At 44.1% G+C, this 14,978-nt stretch overlaps 1 protein-coding gene across 1 annotated transcript; it reads left to right on the plus strand.

The window, feature by feature from the left end:
- Positions 1–454: 454 nt before the first annotated feature.
- MSMB (microseminoprotein beta) lies at positions 455–12,876 on the plus strand. The gene is given in 4 exon segments (NM_001047131.1): positions 455–480; positions 6,416–6,521; positions 7,435–7,540; positions 12,641–12,876. Coding segments are annotated over 4 exon segments (345 nt in total). The 5' UTR covers positions 455–477; the 3' UTR covers positions 12,771–12,876.
- The last annotated feature ends 2,102 nt before the right edge of the window (positions 12,877–14,978 follow it).

Below are 14,978 nucleotides of genomic sequence, written 5' to 3' on the forward strand. Positions count from 1 at the left end.
CATCTGGGCCACAGATCCAGGCCTAATGGGCCTGATGGAGTGACCTGTGGGCTATTCTTATGCCTTCACAAAACCCACCTTCACCACCTGGCTGTTGTGACTGGCATCCCTGAGGCTCTGTTTCTTTGTGTGTAAAATCAAATAAGGACACGTCATGTGCTAGCAGTCCACCAGTATAGGGCGAAGGCTCAGCAAAGAGGAGTTCTCTCCTCCTCTGCTCGTTTAGGTCAGGAGCAAATGCAGATCGGGGTGGAGACAAGGTAAACACATAACTTGGGTGGAGATCTGATTGATTAATAACTCATAAATCATCTGAAACCATACTTTCCTTTTACTAGTCAACCCTCTGTAAACACTCAATGTGTTCTTACCTTGTTATTCCCAATGATGTTGAATGCGTGGTTGCCCTCTCCAGTATAAAAGTTTGATGCAGCTTTTCCTGGATGTACCTGTCTATAAGGAGTCCTGTTTGTCACAATGGTAGGTAACTGGTTTTATATATAAAGGTTAGAAAAGCAAAAGAGAATATGTATTCCTTATTTTAATATGCTGTGATGTGTGATTCTACCACATAGCATTGAATGGTAAATGTGACCTAGTTAGGAATCTTCTGTTATTACCTGCAATTCAATGTGCAGAGTATGAGTGTCTGGGAGCTTGCGAAAATTGTAATGAGTTTAGCACTAGTTCTATTATCTAAGACGTAAGTTGTTTCTCCTTCCAGTATTCTGGGGATCAATTAGATTTCATAGGTGTCTCTGATTCTTGGGTCCCATGTGAGAAATTTGAAATTAAAAATAGTTTCAGAGCTACATGACTGCATTGTTTTTGAGATGAGGGAACTGAACCTGGGGAGGGGAAGGAGCTGCCACTGGGGTCTCACCTCAAGCCTGTGAATGAGCTGAGATAGGAACCCAGGCATCCCTCTCTCCCTGCTGGGGGCTCCCAAACTTGGCTGGGCAGTGGAACTCCTGGGGGAATTTTGAAGAACACTGACACCCATCTTCCACTCTGACACTCTGATTTAATTGGGCTGCAGTGAGAACAGGGCATCAATTTTAAAAGCTGCCCGGGTGATTTTAATGCTTACTCAAGTTCGGGAATCATTTCCCTACGCCTTTTTCACTATTATGTGTTAAGGAAGAATCTTGGGTTTTGGGAGTTTTATTTGTTTGTTTATTTGTTTGTTTTTGAGACAGGATCTCACTCTGTCATCCAGGCTGGAGCACAGTGGTGTGGTCACGCTTCACTGTAGCCTCGACCTTCCTGGGCTCAGGTGATCCTCCCATCTCAGCTTCCCAAGTAGCTGGGACCACAGGCGAGCGCCACCATGCCCAACTAATTTTTGTATTTTTTTAGAGACAAGATTTTGCTATGCTGCCCAGGCTGGTCTTGAAGTCCTGGGCTCATGCAATCTGCCCACCTCAGCCTCCCAAAGTGGTGGGATTACAGGTGTGAACCACTGTGCCTGGCCAAGAAAGAATTTTGCTTCAAAATTTATAAAAACCCTTGCAGGCTTTTCTTGTGTCTTAAACTTGATCTTTCTTAAAACATTCTTTGTTAACTCCAGGGAATGAACTGGGCTGCTCTTGGGGCTGCAAGGGAGATGAGGCAAGCAGCAGCCAGCCAAGTGGGAGGAGCCAAGGGAGGCCGGAGAGGGTCCTCAGGAGGAGACCCTGGGCCTCCTCTGGGCCACTCTGCAAGACAAACGAACTCTCAGAAACTGTCCTGAGGCAGAACTGGGGATGGTAAAACAACAGTGGGGTGGGAGGTCCTCCCCATCTCCACTCGCCTGGCTCCTCCAGCCCATCCTCCATGCAGCCTCACAGTGAATTTAGTAAGCTGCGGAGCTGGCAATACCGCTGCCTGCCTAAGATCCTGAGGACCCCCAACTCTTTATTAACTTAAATTTATTTATTTATTTATTTATTTATTTATTTATTATTTTTAGTAAAGATGAGTTTTTGCTATGTTGCCCAGGCTAGTCTCTAACTCCTGGGCCCAAGTGATCCTCCCACCTTGGCCTCCCAAAGTGCTGGGATTGCGGGTGTGAGACATTATGCCTGGCCAGACCCGCAACTCTTGATCGTGGGATAAGACCCTTCCAGGAGCAGTAATTTACCTAAAGAGACACAACTTCTAAGAGCACTGCCAGTCTGCTTCACCTCAAGGCTAGCAGCACCATCTAGAAAACCCAAGCCCATTCTGGCATCGTGGTGTAATCTCCTGTGCCTGCACACATCAGGAGCTCAGGATTACTAAATGCAGGAATGGAAGACATGAAGGGAGGGAAGGCTGGTGGCAGAATAGAAGACAGGAATGAAAAGAAGCTTTAGAGCCTCTCTACTCAGGGGTGGGCCTCACACCAGCAGCGTGGGCATCACCTGGGAGTTTCCATGTAGGTCTGAAGACCTACTGAAGCAGAATCTGCAGGTTATTTAACAAGCTCTCTGGTCAGGCACAGTGGCTCATGCCCATAATCCCAGTACTTTGGGAGGCTGAAGTGGGCGGATCATTTGAGGTCAGGAATTTGAGACCAGCCTGGCCAACATGATGAAACTCTGTCTCTACCACAAATACAAAAATTAGCCGGGCGTGGTGGTGCACTCCTGTAATCTCAGCTACTCAGGAGGCTAAGGCAGGAGAATCACTTGAACCCAGAAGGCGGAGGTTGCAGTGAGCCAAGATTGCACCACTGCACTCTACTCTGGGCGACAGAACGAGATTCCATCTCAAAAACAAACAAAACAAAACAAAACAAAATAAACTCCCAGAAATTTATATGCACATTAAAGCAGCATTGGGTTGGTCATTGTACCTGGGTTCTCACCTGGGAGACTAGGTAAAGATACTGAGGCACTGACCCTGAGATTGTGTGTTTCCTAAGAGCTCCCTGGGTAACTCTAATGCTTACCCAAGTGGGAGAACCCCTCTTTTTACAGGGGAGGAAAACCAAATTTCAGAGAGAGAGAAAGAGAGAGTCAGTGTTAGGCTATTTCTGTCAAGTGGGTAATCTCAAAATTAAATAATTTGCTCTCTGCTGTCACCATGTTTGGACTCTCCCCTGGTGGTTCAGTCTCATGCCTCTGCTCTAGAGCTGCAGGAGACTTGGGGATTTTGCACATGTCACTTGTCCTGGGATGCAGTCCTGCTTGTCCCTGTTGACTCTCCTGCTTTGTGACTCAGTGAAACAAGATCCACAAGATTCCAGTGATCCCCAGTCCCCCAGGAGCCCTCTTTCTGCATAAAGGGAGTAAAAATGCTGTCAACAAGGCTGGCTTTTGGGGGGAAAAAACGTTTAGGTTTCCACCCTGATTTCGAGCTGAAGGTTACTCAAAAGAAGAATGAAACAGAACAAGTACCACTCCAAGTCCTGGCTTGAGCTGAATGTATCAAGCGTTGTGTTGTTTTTAAAGAATTTCTTTCTTTCTTTCTGGCTATAAAACTCATACATTTTATTGTAGAAAATTTAGAAAATAAGAGGAAAAGTCCAAAGAAGAAAATTGTCTTAATCCTCCCATCCAAAAATGACTTGTTATTTGGTACAAAACCCTCAGTGTGTTCTGAGCATCTCTCTCCGCATCACGGGAATCACGTATTTCATAGCCTGCTTCATTTCATGTCGTGACATGTGGTCATCATTTGCTCATGTGACTTCACCTTCTACCCTGCTGGCTCACCAGGTGTTTTTCTGAGTCACTGTTCTCCACCAGCTCTGTTCTTGGGCATTTTGTTTCTTTCCATTTTTCCACTGCAGTGAGCATCCTTGTGGAGGAGTCTGTCTCTGTGTCTGTGCCATTTTTAGGATCACATCTTGGAGACGAAAAGGTGAAATCAAATGTCGTAAATGGTTTTAAGAATGTGGATATATCGTAGCAAATTGTTCTCCATAACAATTGTTCAAAGTAAGTCATTCTTGTGCATATCATCTCCCATAGATGTCTCTATTTCCCTCTGGGTATTATAAATTAAAAGATTATTCTCACCATCCCATTATGTTTATATTTCATCTACATATTTACATTTCTTTTGTTATCAGTAAGTTGAACTGTTTCATGTGTTTATTCGTCATTTCTGTGTGTGTGTGTGTGTGTGTGTGTGTGTGTGTGTGTGTGTGTGTGAAATGCCACTTTATTTCTCTTGCCATTTTTCTGTTTAAGATGTTTTTCTTCCCCCATTGGTATGTAATGATATTGTTCTGAAAATTTGATATCTTTCTAATTTCAGTTATGTTCTTATGACATTTATATTCTCAAATCTATTTTTCTTTTATGCTTAGAATAAGTATTTATGTATATATGCTGTGATTATTTTATGATCTTATTGTAAAAACTTAACCCTTGAATCCTTTTAGAATTCATTTCACTAATGGGGACTCAAGTAGGAAATTAACTTTGTTTCTTCCCCAAATAGTTCGCCACTTGTTCTAATACCATTTATTGAATAATCGCTCTCCACAGAACTCAAATAACATGTTTATTTTATAATAAACTTCTACATACATTTATATGTTCTAGGTTTTCTTTTTTTCTTTTTTATCTTATCCAACTACCTTTGGAACTTTCTGGGTTTTCTATTTTTATCCGTGTGTTTGCCCCCTTTTTTTTTTTTTAAGACAGGGTTTTGCTCTGTTGCCCAGGCTGGAGTGCAGTAGTGCTATCATGGCTCACTGCAGCCTCAATCTTCCTGAGTTCAAGCGATTCTCCACCTCAGCCTCCCAAGTAGCAGAGACTATAGGGGCACACCACTGCGCCCACCTAATTTTTGTATTTTTTGTAGAGATGGGGTTTCACCATATTGCCCAAGCTGGTCTTGAACTCCTGAGCTCAGGCAATCTGCTTGCCTCAGCTTCCCAAATTGCTGAGATTACAGGAGTGAGCCACTGTGCCCTGCCTATCTTTCTATTCCTATATGAGTAACATACTACTTCAAGTAACATCACTTCATAATAAATTTCAGGAATCTTGCAGAATAAATGCCTTCATTCCCATTGTCAAAAGACAAAATTACAACACATTTAGTTTAAAGATCTTAATTGACTTTTTTTTTTTTTTTTTTTTTTTTTTTTGAGAAGGAGTCTCACTGTCTCTCCCAAGCTGGAGTGCAATGGCACAATCTTGGCTCACTGCAACCTCCCCCTCCCAGGCTTAAGCGATTCTTCCGCCTCAGCCTTCAGAGTACCTGGGATTACAGTCACGTGCCACCACGCCCAGCTAATTTTTCAGTATTTTAGTAGAGAATGGGTTTCATCATGTTGCCCAGGGTGGTTTTGAACTCCTGAGCTCAGGCAGTCCACCCGCCTCAGCCTCCCAAAGTGCTAGGATTACAGGCATGAGCCACCATACCTGGTCCTTAATTAACTTTTACTTATACGTCTATAATCAGCAATACCTCATTCCATAAAATACATTGAGTGTTCCACAGAGTTGACCAGAGAAGTTTGGCTTTATAGACAGAAAAGAGCCAGAAAAAGCAGAAACAGAGAACAAAAAGTAAATTGGTCTTTTCAAAGTGACTTTGCTTATAAGTTAAAGCAGAGGGGACTTTCTCATCATGTCAGCTAAAACTGGCCTGTTGGGCATTTGGCTATTACCTCTCACTCTCTCCTAATTTCTTAGAAGGTTGGATAAGCAACTTAGTTTTGGCTTAGTGGCAGAGAACTTCAGCAAGGGCGACTGCATTTTGGTTTGGTCTGTTGGGCCTAGTGCAGGAGCTCAGTCCAAACACCAATGGCCTCCTATACATTTTATTTAACACCATCTTCCCTTTCAAAAGTTCCCAGAAATTACCGTGTTAAGGTTTGTTTGTTTGTTTATTTAGCTCATCTCAAAAAGATGGCAAAGTCAACTAGATACTTTTCCTTGTTCTAAATTTCAGTATAGATTAACTGGTTTGTTCATGAAGTCATAAAAGATGCCATTATGACCTGGGAAATGAAGTTCTTAGCCTCACAGTCTGTGTTTATAGCCTGGCCCCAATTTTTTCCAGTCATATCTCCAACTAATCCAGTTAACTACAATAAGCCTTCAACTATATATTTATGTTGCTTCTCTTCTATATCTTTGTTAATATTTCATTCTTCTCATGAAACTCCTCATTCTGTCCTTGAAGTCTTACATATGCTGCAAAGCAGCTAAAAATTGCCTTATTTGTAAGGGTTTCCTGAACTTCCTCTGCAATGAAACAGCACACTTATCGTTGTTGCCCCATGCCTGTTGACTCCTGTTTGCCTCTTTCTGTAGTTCATGCTAGTGACTTGTGCAGGTCTTGTTCCCTCGCTAGGTCATCCGAGGTTAGGAACTCCACCTCATAACCTCTCACCAGAACCCAGCCGAGGTCCTGGTACACAGCACTTAGTCAAGGATTATCCTCTGAATTAATTCATTCTCCACCCTGACCTTTCTTCACATTACAGAATGTTCTCCTGGGCGGCTTCGTGATCTTTGCCACCTTCGTGACTTTATGCAATGCATCGTGCTCTTTCATACCTAATGAGAGATTTCCAGGAGATTCTACCAGGGGTAAATCTTGGCTTTTCAATGTTTATTATGTTATTGCAGCCTGGCAGATGGACCTGTCTGCAGATGAAAGCCTTTGTGTTTCCGTTTGTTTGTTTTTTGAGATAGTCATGCTCTGTCTCCCAGGCTGGAGTGCAGTGGCACCATTTTGGCTCACTGCAACCTCCTCCTCCTGGGTTCCAGTGATTCTACCTCCTCAGCCTCCCAAGCAGCTGGGACTACAGGTGTGTGCCACCATGCCTGGCTAATTTTTGTATTTTTGGTAAAGACAGGGCTTTGCCACATTGGCCAGGCTGGTCTTGAACTCCTGACCCCAGGTCATCCGCCTGCCTCGGCCTCCCAAAGTGTTGGGATTACAGGCGTGAGCCACTGTGCCTGGCCTCACTTGGGGAACCTTCTAAGAACACAGTAGCCTGGGTCCTGCACCCAGAAATACTGATTTCATTCTTCTAGGGTAAAGTTGAGACATGGGTGGTTTTCAAGTACCCAAGATGTTTCACATGTGGGTTGAAACATCCCAGGGTTGAAAACCACCGATGCAAAGCAAAGGGAAGTGTAGAAGTAAGATACTTATCCAGAGATAATCCAGCAGGAAAAAACATGGTCCCAAGTACCCATAGGCTCACATGGCTACCTGATTCAAAAAAAGGGCCTTATTTTTTTCTTGAAATATCTGTTCTGAAATAAAACTTAGAAGGATGTAAGCTTTCTGTAAGAAAACATCAGCAGCATGAACTGAACAGTACTGGAATTAGCTATGGGTGAATACAGGAGCACCATTCTTACATACCTTTAAAATCATTGAGCTCCTCTCTCTCTGGGAGGGGTGTAGATAGTAGGGGCAGGACTCAATGTCCTGATAAGCCTTGTTCTCATTGCATGACTCGCACTGATGTTGTTGTGTGTATTGTTTTAGAATGCACGGATCTCAAAGGAAACAAACACCCGATAAACTCGAAGTGGAAGACTGACAACTGTGAGAGATGCACTTGCTACAAAACAGAAATTATCTGTTGCACTCTGTAAGTCTCAAGCCAGTGCTGGCCAAGAGGGGGATATAGCTGTTCTCTGAGGAACAGCTACTCCCTCTTGCAAAATTCCAACCTTCAGGGGTTTAGTTTTTGTTTTAGTTTTTTATAGACTTTTTATAGAGTAGTTGTAGATTCACAGCAAAACTAAGCAGAGGTATAGAAATTTCCCATATGCCTCCCACCCTCACACATGCACGACCTCCCCGTTATCAACATCGTCCACTGCAGTGGTATATTTGTTATGACTGATGAACCTACATTACACATCATTATCACCTGAGTCCATAATTTATGTTAGGGCTTACTCTTGGTGTTGTGGTATTGGGAGGTTAGCTTTCAGTCCTGTTTCTTTTTTAAAAATTGTGGGCCAGGCGCAGTGGCTCACGCCTGTAATCCCAACACTTTGGGAGACCGAGGCAGGCGGATCACAAGTTCAGCAGATCAAGACCATCCTGGCTAACACGTGAAACCCCGTCTCTACTAAAAATACAAAAAAAAAAAAAATTAGCCAGCCGTGGTGGCGGGTGCCTGTAGTCCCAGCTACTCGGGAGGCTGAGGCAGGAGAATGGCGTGAACCCGGGAGGCAGAGCTTGCAGTGAGCAGAGATTGCCCCACTGCACTCCAACCTGGGCAACAGAGTGAGACTCCGTATCAAAAAAACAAAACAAAACAAAATTGTGGTAAAATATACGTAACATAAAATGTACCATGTTAACAATTTTAAATGTATACTTGAGCAGCAGTAAGTACATTCACACTGTTATGGCATCACTGCCATCCACTTCCAGAACTTGTGCATCTTCCAAAACTGAAGCTCTGTACCCATTAAGCAGTCACTCTCCATCCCCTGCTCCCCAGCCCCTGGCAACCACCATTTTACTTTCTGTCTCTATGATTTTGACTACTCTAGGTCCCTCATATAAGTGGAATCATACAGTAATTGCTTTTTTGAGACTGGCTCATTTCACTTAGCATAATATCCTCGTGGTTCATCTATGTTGTAGCATGCGTCAACATTTCCTTCTTGTTCAAGGCTGAATCATATTCTGTAATACGGAGAGACCACATTTTGCATCTCCATTCATCTGTTGATGGACACTTGGGTTGTTTTCCACCTCAGTCTGATTTATTTTCTGTTGTTTTTGAAACTTGATAAGTAGCTTTATTCCAGACGGGCTCCTGAAGACAGGAAAGAGTATCTAAGTGGTCTGACACTATTCTAGAGATTGGCCCGGTCATCACTTTAGTCTGGGCCTTGTAGATGTGCAAAAACAGCAGTGGCTCTGAGCATAGGCAGAGGGATTAGATGTGAGGGGTAAAGGGAGGATCTGTAGTGTGCCTTGCACCATAAAACTTACGCTGCTTCACTGCTCAAGTTTAACTCACGTCAACCCAAAGGCTATGCAGATGTTTTCTGCTGGGTTGCTATGGACACCAGAAGTCTAGATCTTGAGCAGACAGAACACAGAGTACCCTCAGTGCGGTCCTAATTTACCTGTTTCCTCAGCAGCTATGTCCATACCAGCTACCTAACTCCTGACCCCCTAAATCCATCTAACTTCTTCCTGTAGCCCTGGCTTGTAGTGTTTTGCAGGAACAGGAATGCATCTGATGGCAGAAGCATTGGTGTCAAGGGGCATTTCCCAAACTTGTCTAATCACAGACTCACCTGGGAAGCTTGACAAAATGCGGATTCCTGGGCTCCATCCCAGAACTGACTGATCAGAATCTGTAGGGGAGGGGCCAAGGAATCTGAATTTTAACAGGTGCCTCGAGAATCTTATGAGGACACCCTGAGTAGAGAAGCAAGCACTTAACTTACATCAGAACACCTGAGTCCTACTGAACCTGAAGTGCCTGGAGAGTTCCATCCACATTTATTGAGCAGGCCCCATGCTAGGTGCCAATGGAACAGGAATATTGGACTGGGAGATGGCTGGCTGCTCAGAGCAGGCTCCTGGGCATCGCATTGGCCAGATCACTGGGTATTACAGCTGAGCCTTGATTTTGTGGCTCCAGGGATTTGTGATTGTCTTTATATCAAGTGTTAATGTCACTCTGGTAGAGTGTGATTGTATCCCAGCCAGGTGAATCACTGGTGACTGATCCCTCCCTCACAAAGGAGCGCAGCTCCCTGGCGGCTAAAGTGTCCATGTCACCCAGATTTGGCATCCCAGCCCTCTTCTAAGATTCTCCACTGTAGGCTGGGATTCTCGTGGGCCTGGTATGGAAAAGAGCCAGGCTGCTCCTTGCAGTGAAGAGGGAAGAACCTCACTGTTGGAGTCAGAGTAACTTGAGTCTGAATCTCCATTCCCTTGTATACTAGTTGTGTGACCCTGAGTAAGTTTCTGAATGTCTCTGAGCCTCTGTTTCCTCACAGTATAATCAGGTATAATCAGGTGGCTATGAGAATTAAATGAGATTCTGTATATATATTCTTTAACCCAACAAACACTTAAGGTCTTCTCTGTGCCAATTCTGTGTCATGTGAGCCTGGGACAGTAACTGATACCTGGTCAGTTTTCAAAGTGCCCTTTCCCTTTCTCCTGCCATGTTGCCTATTCCATTTGGCACACTGCTCCACAAAGGGGAAATGAATCAACACCTTCTTCCCTGGAAATGCCTCACTTCCTACCAAGTTTGTTTTTCTCATCAACTTTTTTCTCCTCCATGGAAAAATACAAACTTTGATTAAGCTTTTTCTGGAAGAAGTTTTTGGACCCACTGCACCCTCTGTGGGACGCTGCCCAGATCTCAAGGTGCTCAGTGGCAGTGGAGCCTGAGGCTGGGGGCCCAGGCAGAGGCTCCAGGGCAGGGCATGGGAGATGTCCTGGGCTCCACGCTGCCTGGACCCAGGGCTAGCTCCTTGACTTGGGTGAGGAAAAGGCAGTGGGAGACAAAAGGCCAAGGTCATCCAACCACTGATTCTGGATAGCTGAATATCCGATGTTGACAGTTTCTCTTCCCTCTCTCTCTCTGCAGTTTCATCTATACAGCTAAGTCTGGTTTGCATTGAAATAAGCATCCAGTAATACGCCCGTTGCCTTACCAACTTGTACTTGCACACAGGCAGCAGAGATTCACCATTTCACTTCCTACCACCAACTAAAAGAATTGTATCTCTTCAACAATCACGACTTTATTTTTAACCTTTTTTTTTATTGTGGTAAAATGTATACTACATAAAATGTGTCAGTGTAACCATTTTAAAACGTACAATTCAGCAGCATTAAGTACATTCACAGTACTATGAATGTACTTAATTTCCAAATCTTTTTAATGACTCCAACCTGAAACTCTATATCCATTAAAAATAACTCAGATTCCTCATCCCCCAAAATCCATGGTAACCTCAAATCTACTTTCTATCTCTATGAATTTGCCTACTCTAGATATTTCATATAATTCACACGATGTTTGTCTTTCCGTGTCTGGCTTATTTCACTCAGCATGTTGTCAAGGTTCATTCATGTTGTAGCATGTATCAGTACTTCATTCTTGTTTCTGCCGGAATAATATTCCATGGCATGGCCATACCACATTTTGCCTATCCATTTATTTGTTGAACACTTGAGTTGCTTCTGCCTGTTGGCTAAAGTAAGAAATGTTGTTCTGAATATTAGCATACAATGTTTATCAATATACAAACATTGGCATATAATGTTTGAGTCCCTGCTTTCAATTCTTTTGGGACATATGCCCAGGAGTAGCTTTCTGGGTCATATGGTAATTTTTTGTTTAACTTATTGAGGAGCTGCCAAGCTGTTTTCCACAGCAGCCGCACCATTTTACATTCCTACCAGCCAGCAATCACCTTTAAACATGAAAGGTTTTAAATGACATTTCCCCCAATTTTCTAAGTAAAACATATGAATTATAGAACCATGGGGAAGTATAGGAGAAAAAAGAAGAAAAACGTACTCATAATCCTGACTACGTAAAGATAATAACTATTAATATTCTATATTATTTATTTATTTGTATTAAAAAATTGAGACAGGGTCTCACTATGTTGCCCAGGCTGGTCTCAAACTCCTGGGATCAAGCTGTCGTCTCACTTTAGCCCCCTGAGTAGCTGGGATTACAGGCATGTGACACCATGCCTGGGCTCCTGTCATCATTTCTTTATGTCTCTTTTCTATATTTTTTTTCTTTTACATAGTGGATATCGAATTTTATATTACAATTTTGTGGGCTGATTTTTCCACTTAATATTCTAGCATTGGGCTGGGCATGGTGGCTCACGCCTCTAATCCCAGCACTTTGGGAGGCCAAGGCGGGTGGATCATTTGAGGTCAGGAGTTCGAGACCAGCCTGGCCAACATGGTGAGACCCCCCCCCCATCTCCACTAAAAATATAAAAATTAGCTGGGTGTAGTGACGCGCTCCTGTAATCCCAGCTATCAAGAGGCTGAGGCAGGAGAATCGCTTAAACCTGGGAGACGGAGGCTGAAATGAGCTGAGATTGTGCCACTGCGCTCCATCCTGGGTGACAGAGTGAAATTCGTCTCAAAAAATTAAAGTAATAATAATAAATATTCTAGCATTAGTATCATCTCATCTCATCTCATCTCATCAGAACTCTTCAAACTATTTCTATGAACTGCAGCTCAATTAGAAGTGGTCTCTGATTTTCATCAGCTTCTCCCTGGGCTCCATGACACTGGCCCGGAGTGACTCATTGCTCCGGTTGCTTGAGAGAGCTCCTTTGCCAACAGGCCTCCAAGTCAGGGCTGGGATTTGTTTCCTTTCCACATTCTAGCAACAATATGCTGGCCGCTTCCTGAACAGGGAGGGTGGGAGGAGCCAGCATGGAACAAGCTGCCACTTTCCAGAGTAGCCAGACTTGCCCCTAGGCCTGTCAGCACCTACTGCTGACCTTCTGTGCCTGCAGGATGGAATGTAGGGGTGGGCTGTGTGACTCTATGGTACAAAGTGGTCCAGGTTCCTGGAGGCCACACTCTGGGGCTGCCAGCCAAAGGGTGCCCTTAAGTTGGAGCATAGGTGACTTCCTGAACAGAGCTGGCACTGGGGAGAGGGTACTGGGGGTCCTTCCTCTTCTAACAGGCCCCTGTTTTGTCTCAATGACAGTATTGCTACACCTGTGGGTTATGACAAAAAAAAATGCCAGAGAATCTTCAAGAAGGAGGACTGCAAGTATATTGTGGTGGAGAAGAAGAACCCAAAAAAGACCTGTCCTATCGATCAATGGATACTCTAATGTGCTTCTAGTAGGCACAGGGCTCCCAGGCCAGGCGTCATTCTCCTCTGGTCTATGATTGTGTAGCCATGCCTATCAGTAAAAAGATTTTTGAGCAAACACTTGAATATGTGTGTACTTTTAATTTATAACTTGTGTATGCATTGATTTAATACACATTATAAAGAATATAAAACATTTTAAAAGAGAGACAAAAATACACATGAATGTCCAGGCACAGTGGCTCATGCATATAATCCCAGCACTTTGGGAGGCCGAGGCAGATGGATCATTTGAGGTCAGGAGATCGAGACCAGCCTGGCCAACATAGTGAAACGCCATCTCCACTAAAAATACAAAATTAGCCGGGCATGCTGGCAGGCACCTGTAGTCCCAGCTACTCGGAAGGCTGAGGCGGGAGAATCACTTGAACTTGGGAGGCGGCGGTTGCAGTGAGCCAAGATCACATCAGTGCTCGCCAGCCTGGGTGACAGAGTGAGACTCCGTCTCAAAACACAAGCAACCAACAAAAAAACCCAAACCCAAACAAAACAAAACAAAATAAATATGAATAAAAGTTCTATTTTTCCTAAGCTCTATAATAGGTCATTGTGCATCCCTTACTTGGGGGACCACTGCCACTCTTACTGTTTCTGATGTCTGCATTCTGCTGCCCGTGTCCTGCTGTCTGGTGAATGATGAAAAAAATGTGTGTCTTCAAGCTGGAATTAGATCCCTTCTTTTCTTTACAGTGTTCCTGTTTATCCCTCCTTCCTCTTCATCAGGAAGTATCTTCTGTGATGTGTCCCCCACATTCCTCTGTGTTTGCTTGAGGTCAAAGCAGCTTAGAACAAGACAGCCTGAAGAAAGTGCCCCCAAGACCACATGCAGCCCGAGGGGAATTAAAGGCCAGAGGCTCTGCCTTGCAGATAGAGCGTGGCCTGGGTGCAAGGCCACGCTCTGCCTTGCAGATAGAGCGTGGCCTGGGTGCAAGGCCCCAGTATCAGTTATCTCTTGCTACACACAGACCACCCAAAACTTAGTGGCTCAAAACAATGACAACATCGATTCTCTTTTGATTGTTTCTGTGTTAGAAAACATCTGTTAACTCAACAGGTCTGTACTGAGCACCTGGGTCAGGCAGTGCTCTGGACCTGGGGATAAAGCAGTGAACCAGAGAGATCTCAGGAGAGAACCTTGCTCTCCTGGGGCTTGGAGTTAGCTGTGTGTACGTGACAGATCAGAAATGAGCAAACAGTCATCTGTTGAACAATCGGTGGGCAACTGATAAAAAGCTTTATTTTCCCCTGTCCCCTATCTGTTCAAACATGCTATGTGGGCCAGTTGAGCAATCTAGACAGGTCCCTAAGCTTTCTTGGTCACCTTCGGATAGTTTAAAAAAGTGGTCTGAGTTACATTTTGAGTTACACAAAGTCTCATTCCAGGGGCTGCATCTGAATTGAGAGGCAATGGGGGACAGGAGAGTTAAGGGCTCCTTCTGCCTGAGGTAATGTTCTAGGCTGACTTTTCATGGGACTTTTGTGGGCCTCTCTTTCCACAGCTCTCCTTCCACTCACAGCCTATGGCTGTTATCTTAGCTTCTGCATCAGAATCTGTGTCTCCTGTTGTTTTCTAATGAGGTTGCCTTGCCCCTTGTAGGAGTCACTCTTGGGTGAGATCCATAAAACCCTGCTATGAACATCTCCTTTGCTGAGGAATGTGGGGAAGCAGTTGGCAACTGAGTATGGAGGACCTCTGTCAAAACTGAGGCAGAAAGAAGTGCTATTTTAACATCTGGTCACAAGTAAATAATGTGGGTTATTATCCGGGCTGTAAACTGGACGTGGTGGCTTATGCTTGTAATCCCAGGTGACGTGGGAGGATCGCTTGTGCCTAGGAGTTCGAGTAACTCAGTCTGGTAACACAGTCTGGTAACACAGCAATACCCTGTCTCTACAAAAAAAAAAATTTTAAACCAGGCATCATGGTGCACGTTGGTAATCCCAGCTACTCAGCAAGTTGAGGCAGGAGAATCGCTTGAACCCAGGAGGCAGAAGCTGCAGCGAGCCGAGATTGCACCACTGCACTCCAGCCTGGGCGACAGCGTCAGACCCTGTCTCAAAGAAAAAAGAAAAGAAATAAAGAATCTGGGTTCTGACATTTATTTATTTACTCAATGTATTTTTTTTTTTTTTTTTTTTTTTTTTTTTTGTCGCCCGGGCTGGTTTT

The sequence above is a fragment of the Macaca mulatta genome, chromosome 9 (assembly GCF_049350105.2).
Source record: "Macaca mulatta isolate MMU2019108-1 chromosome 9, T2T-MMU8v2.0, whole genome shotgun sequence".
NCBI classification, from domain to species: domain Eukaryota; kingdom Metazoa; phylum Chordata; class Mammalia; order Primates; family Cercopithecidae; genus Macaca; species Macaca mulatta.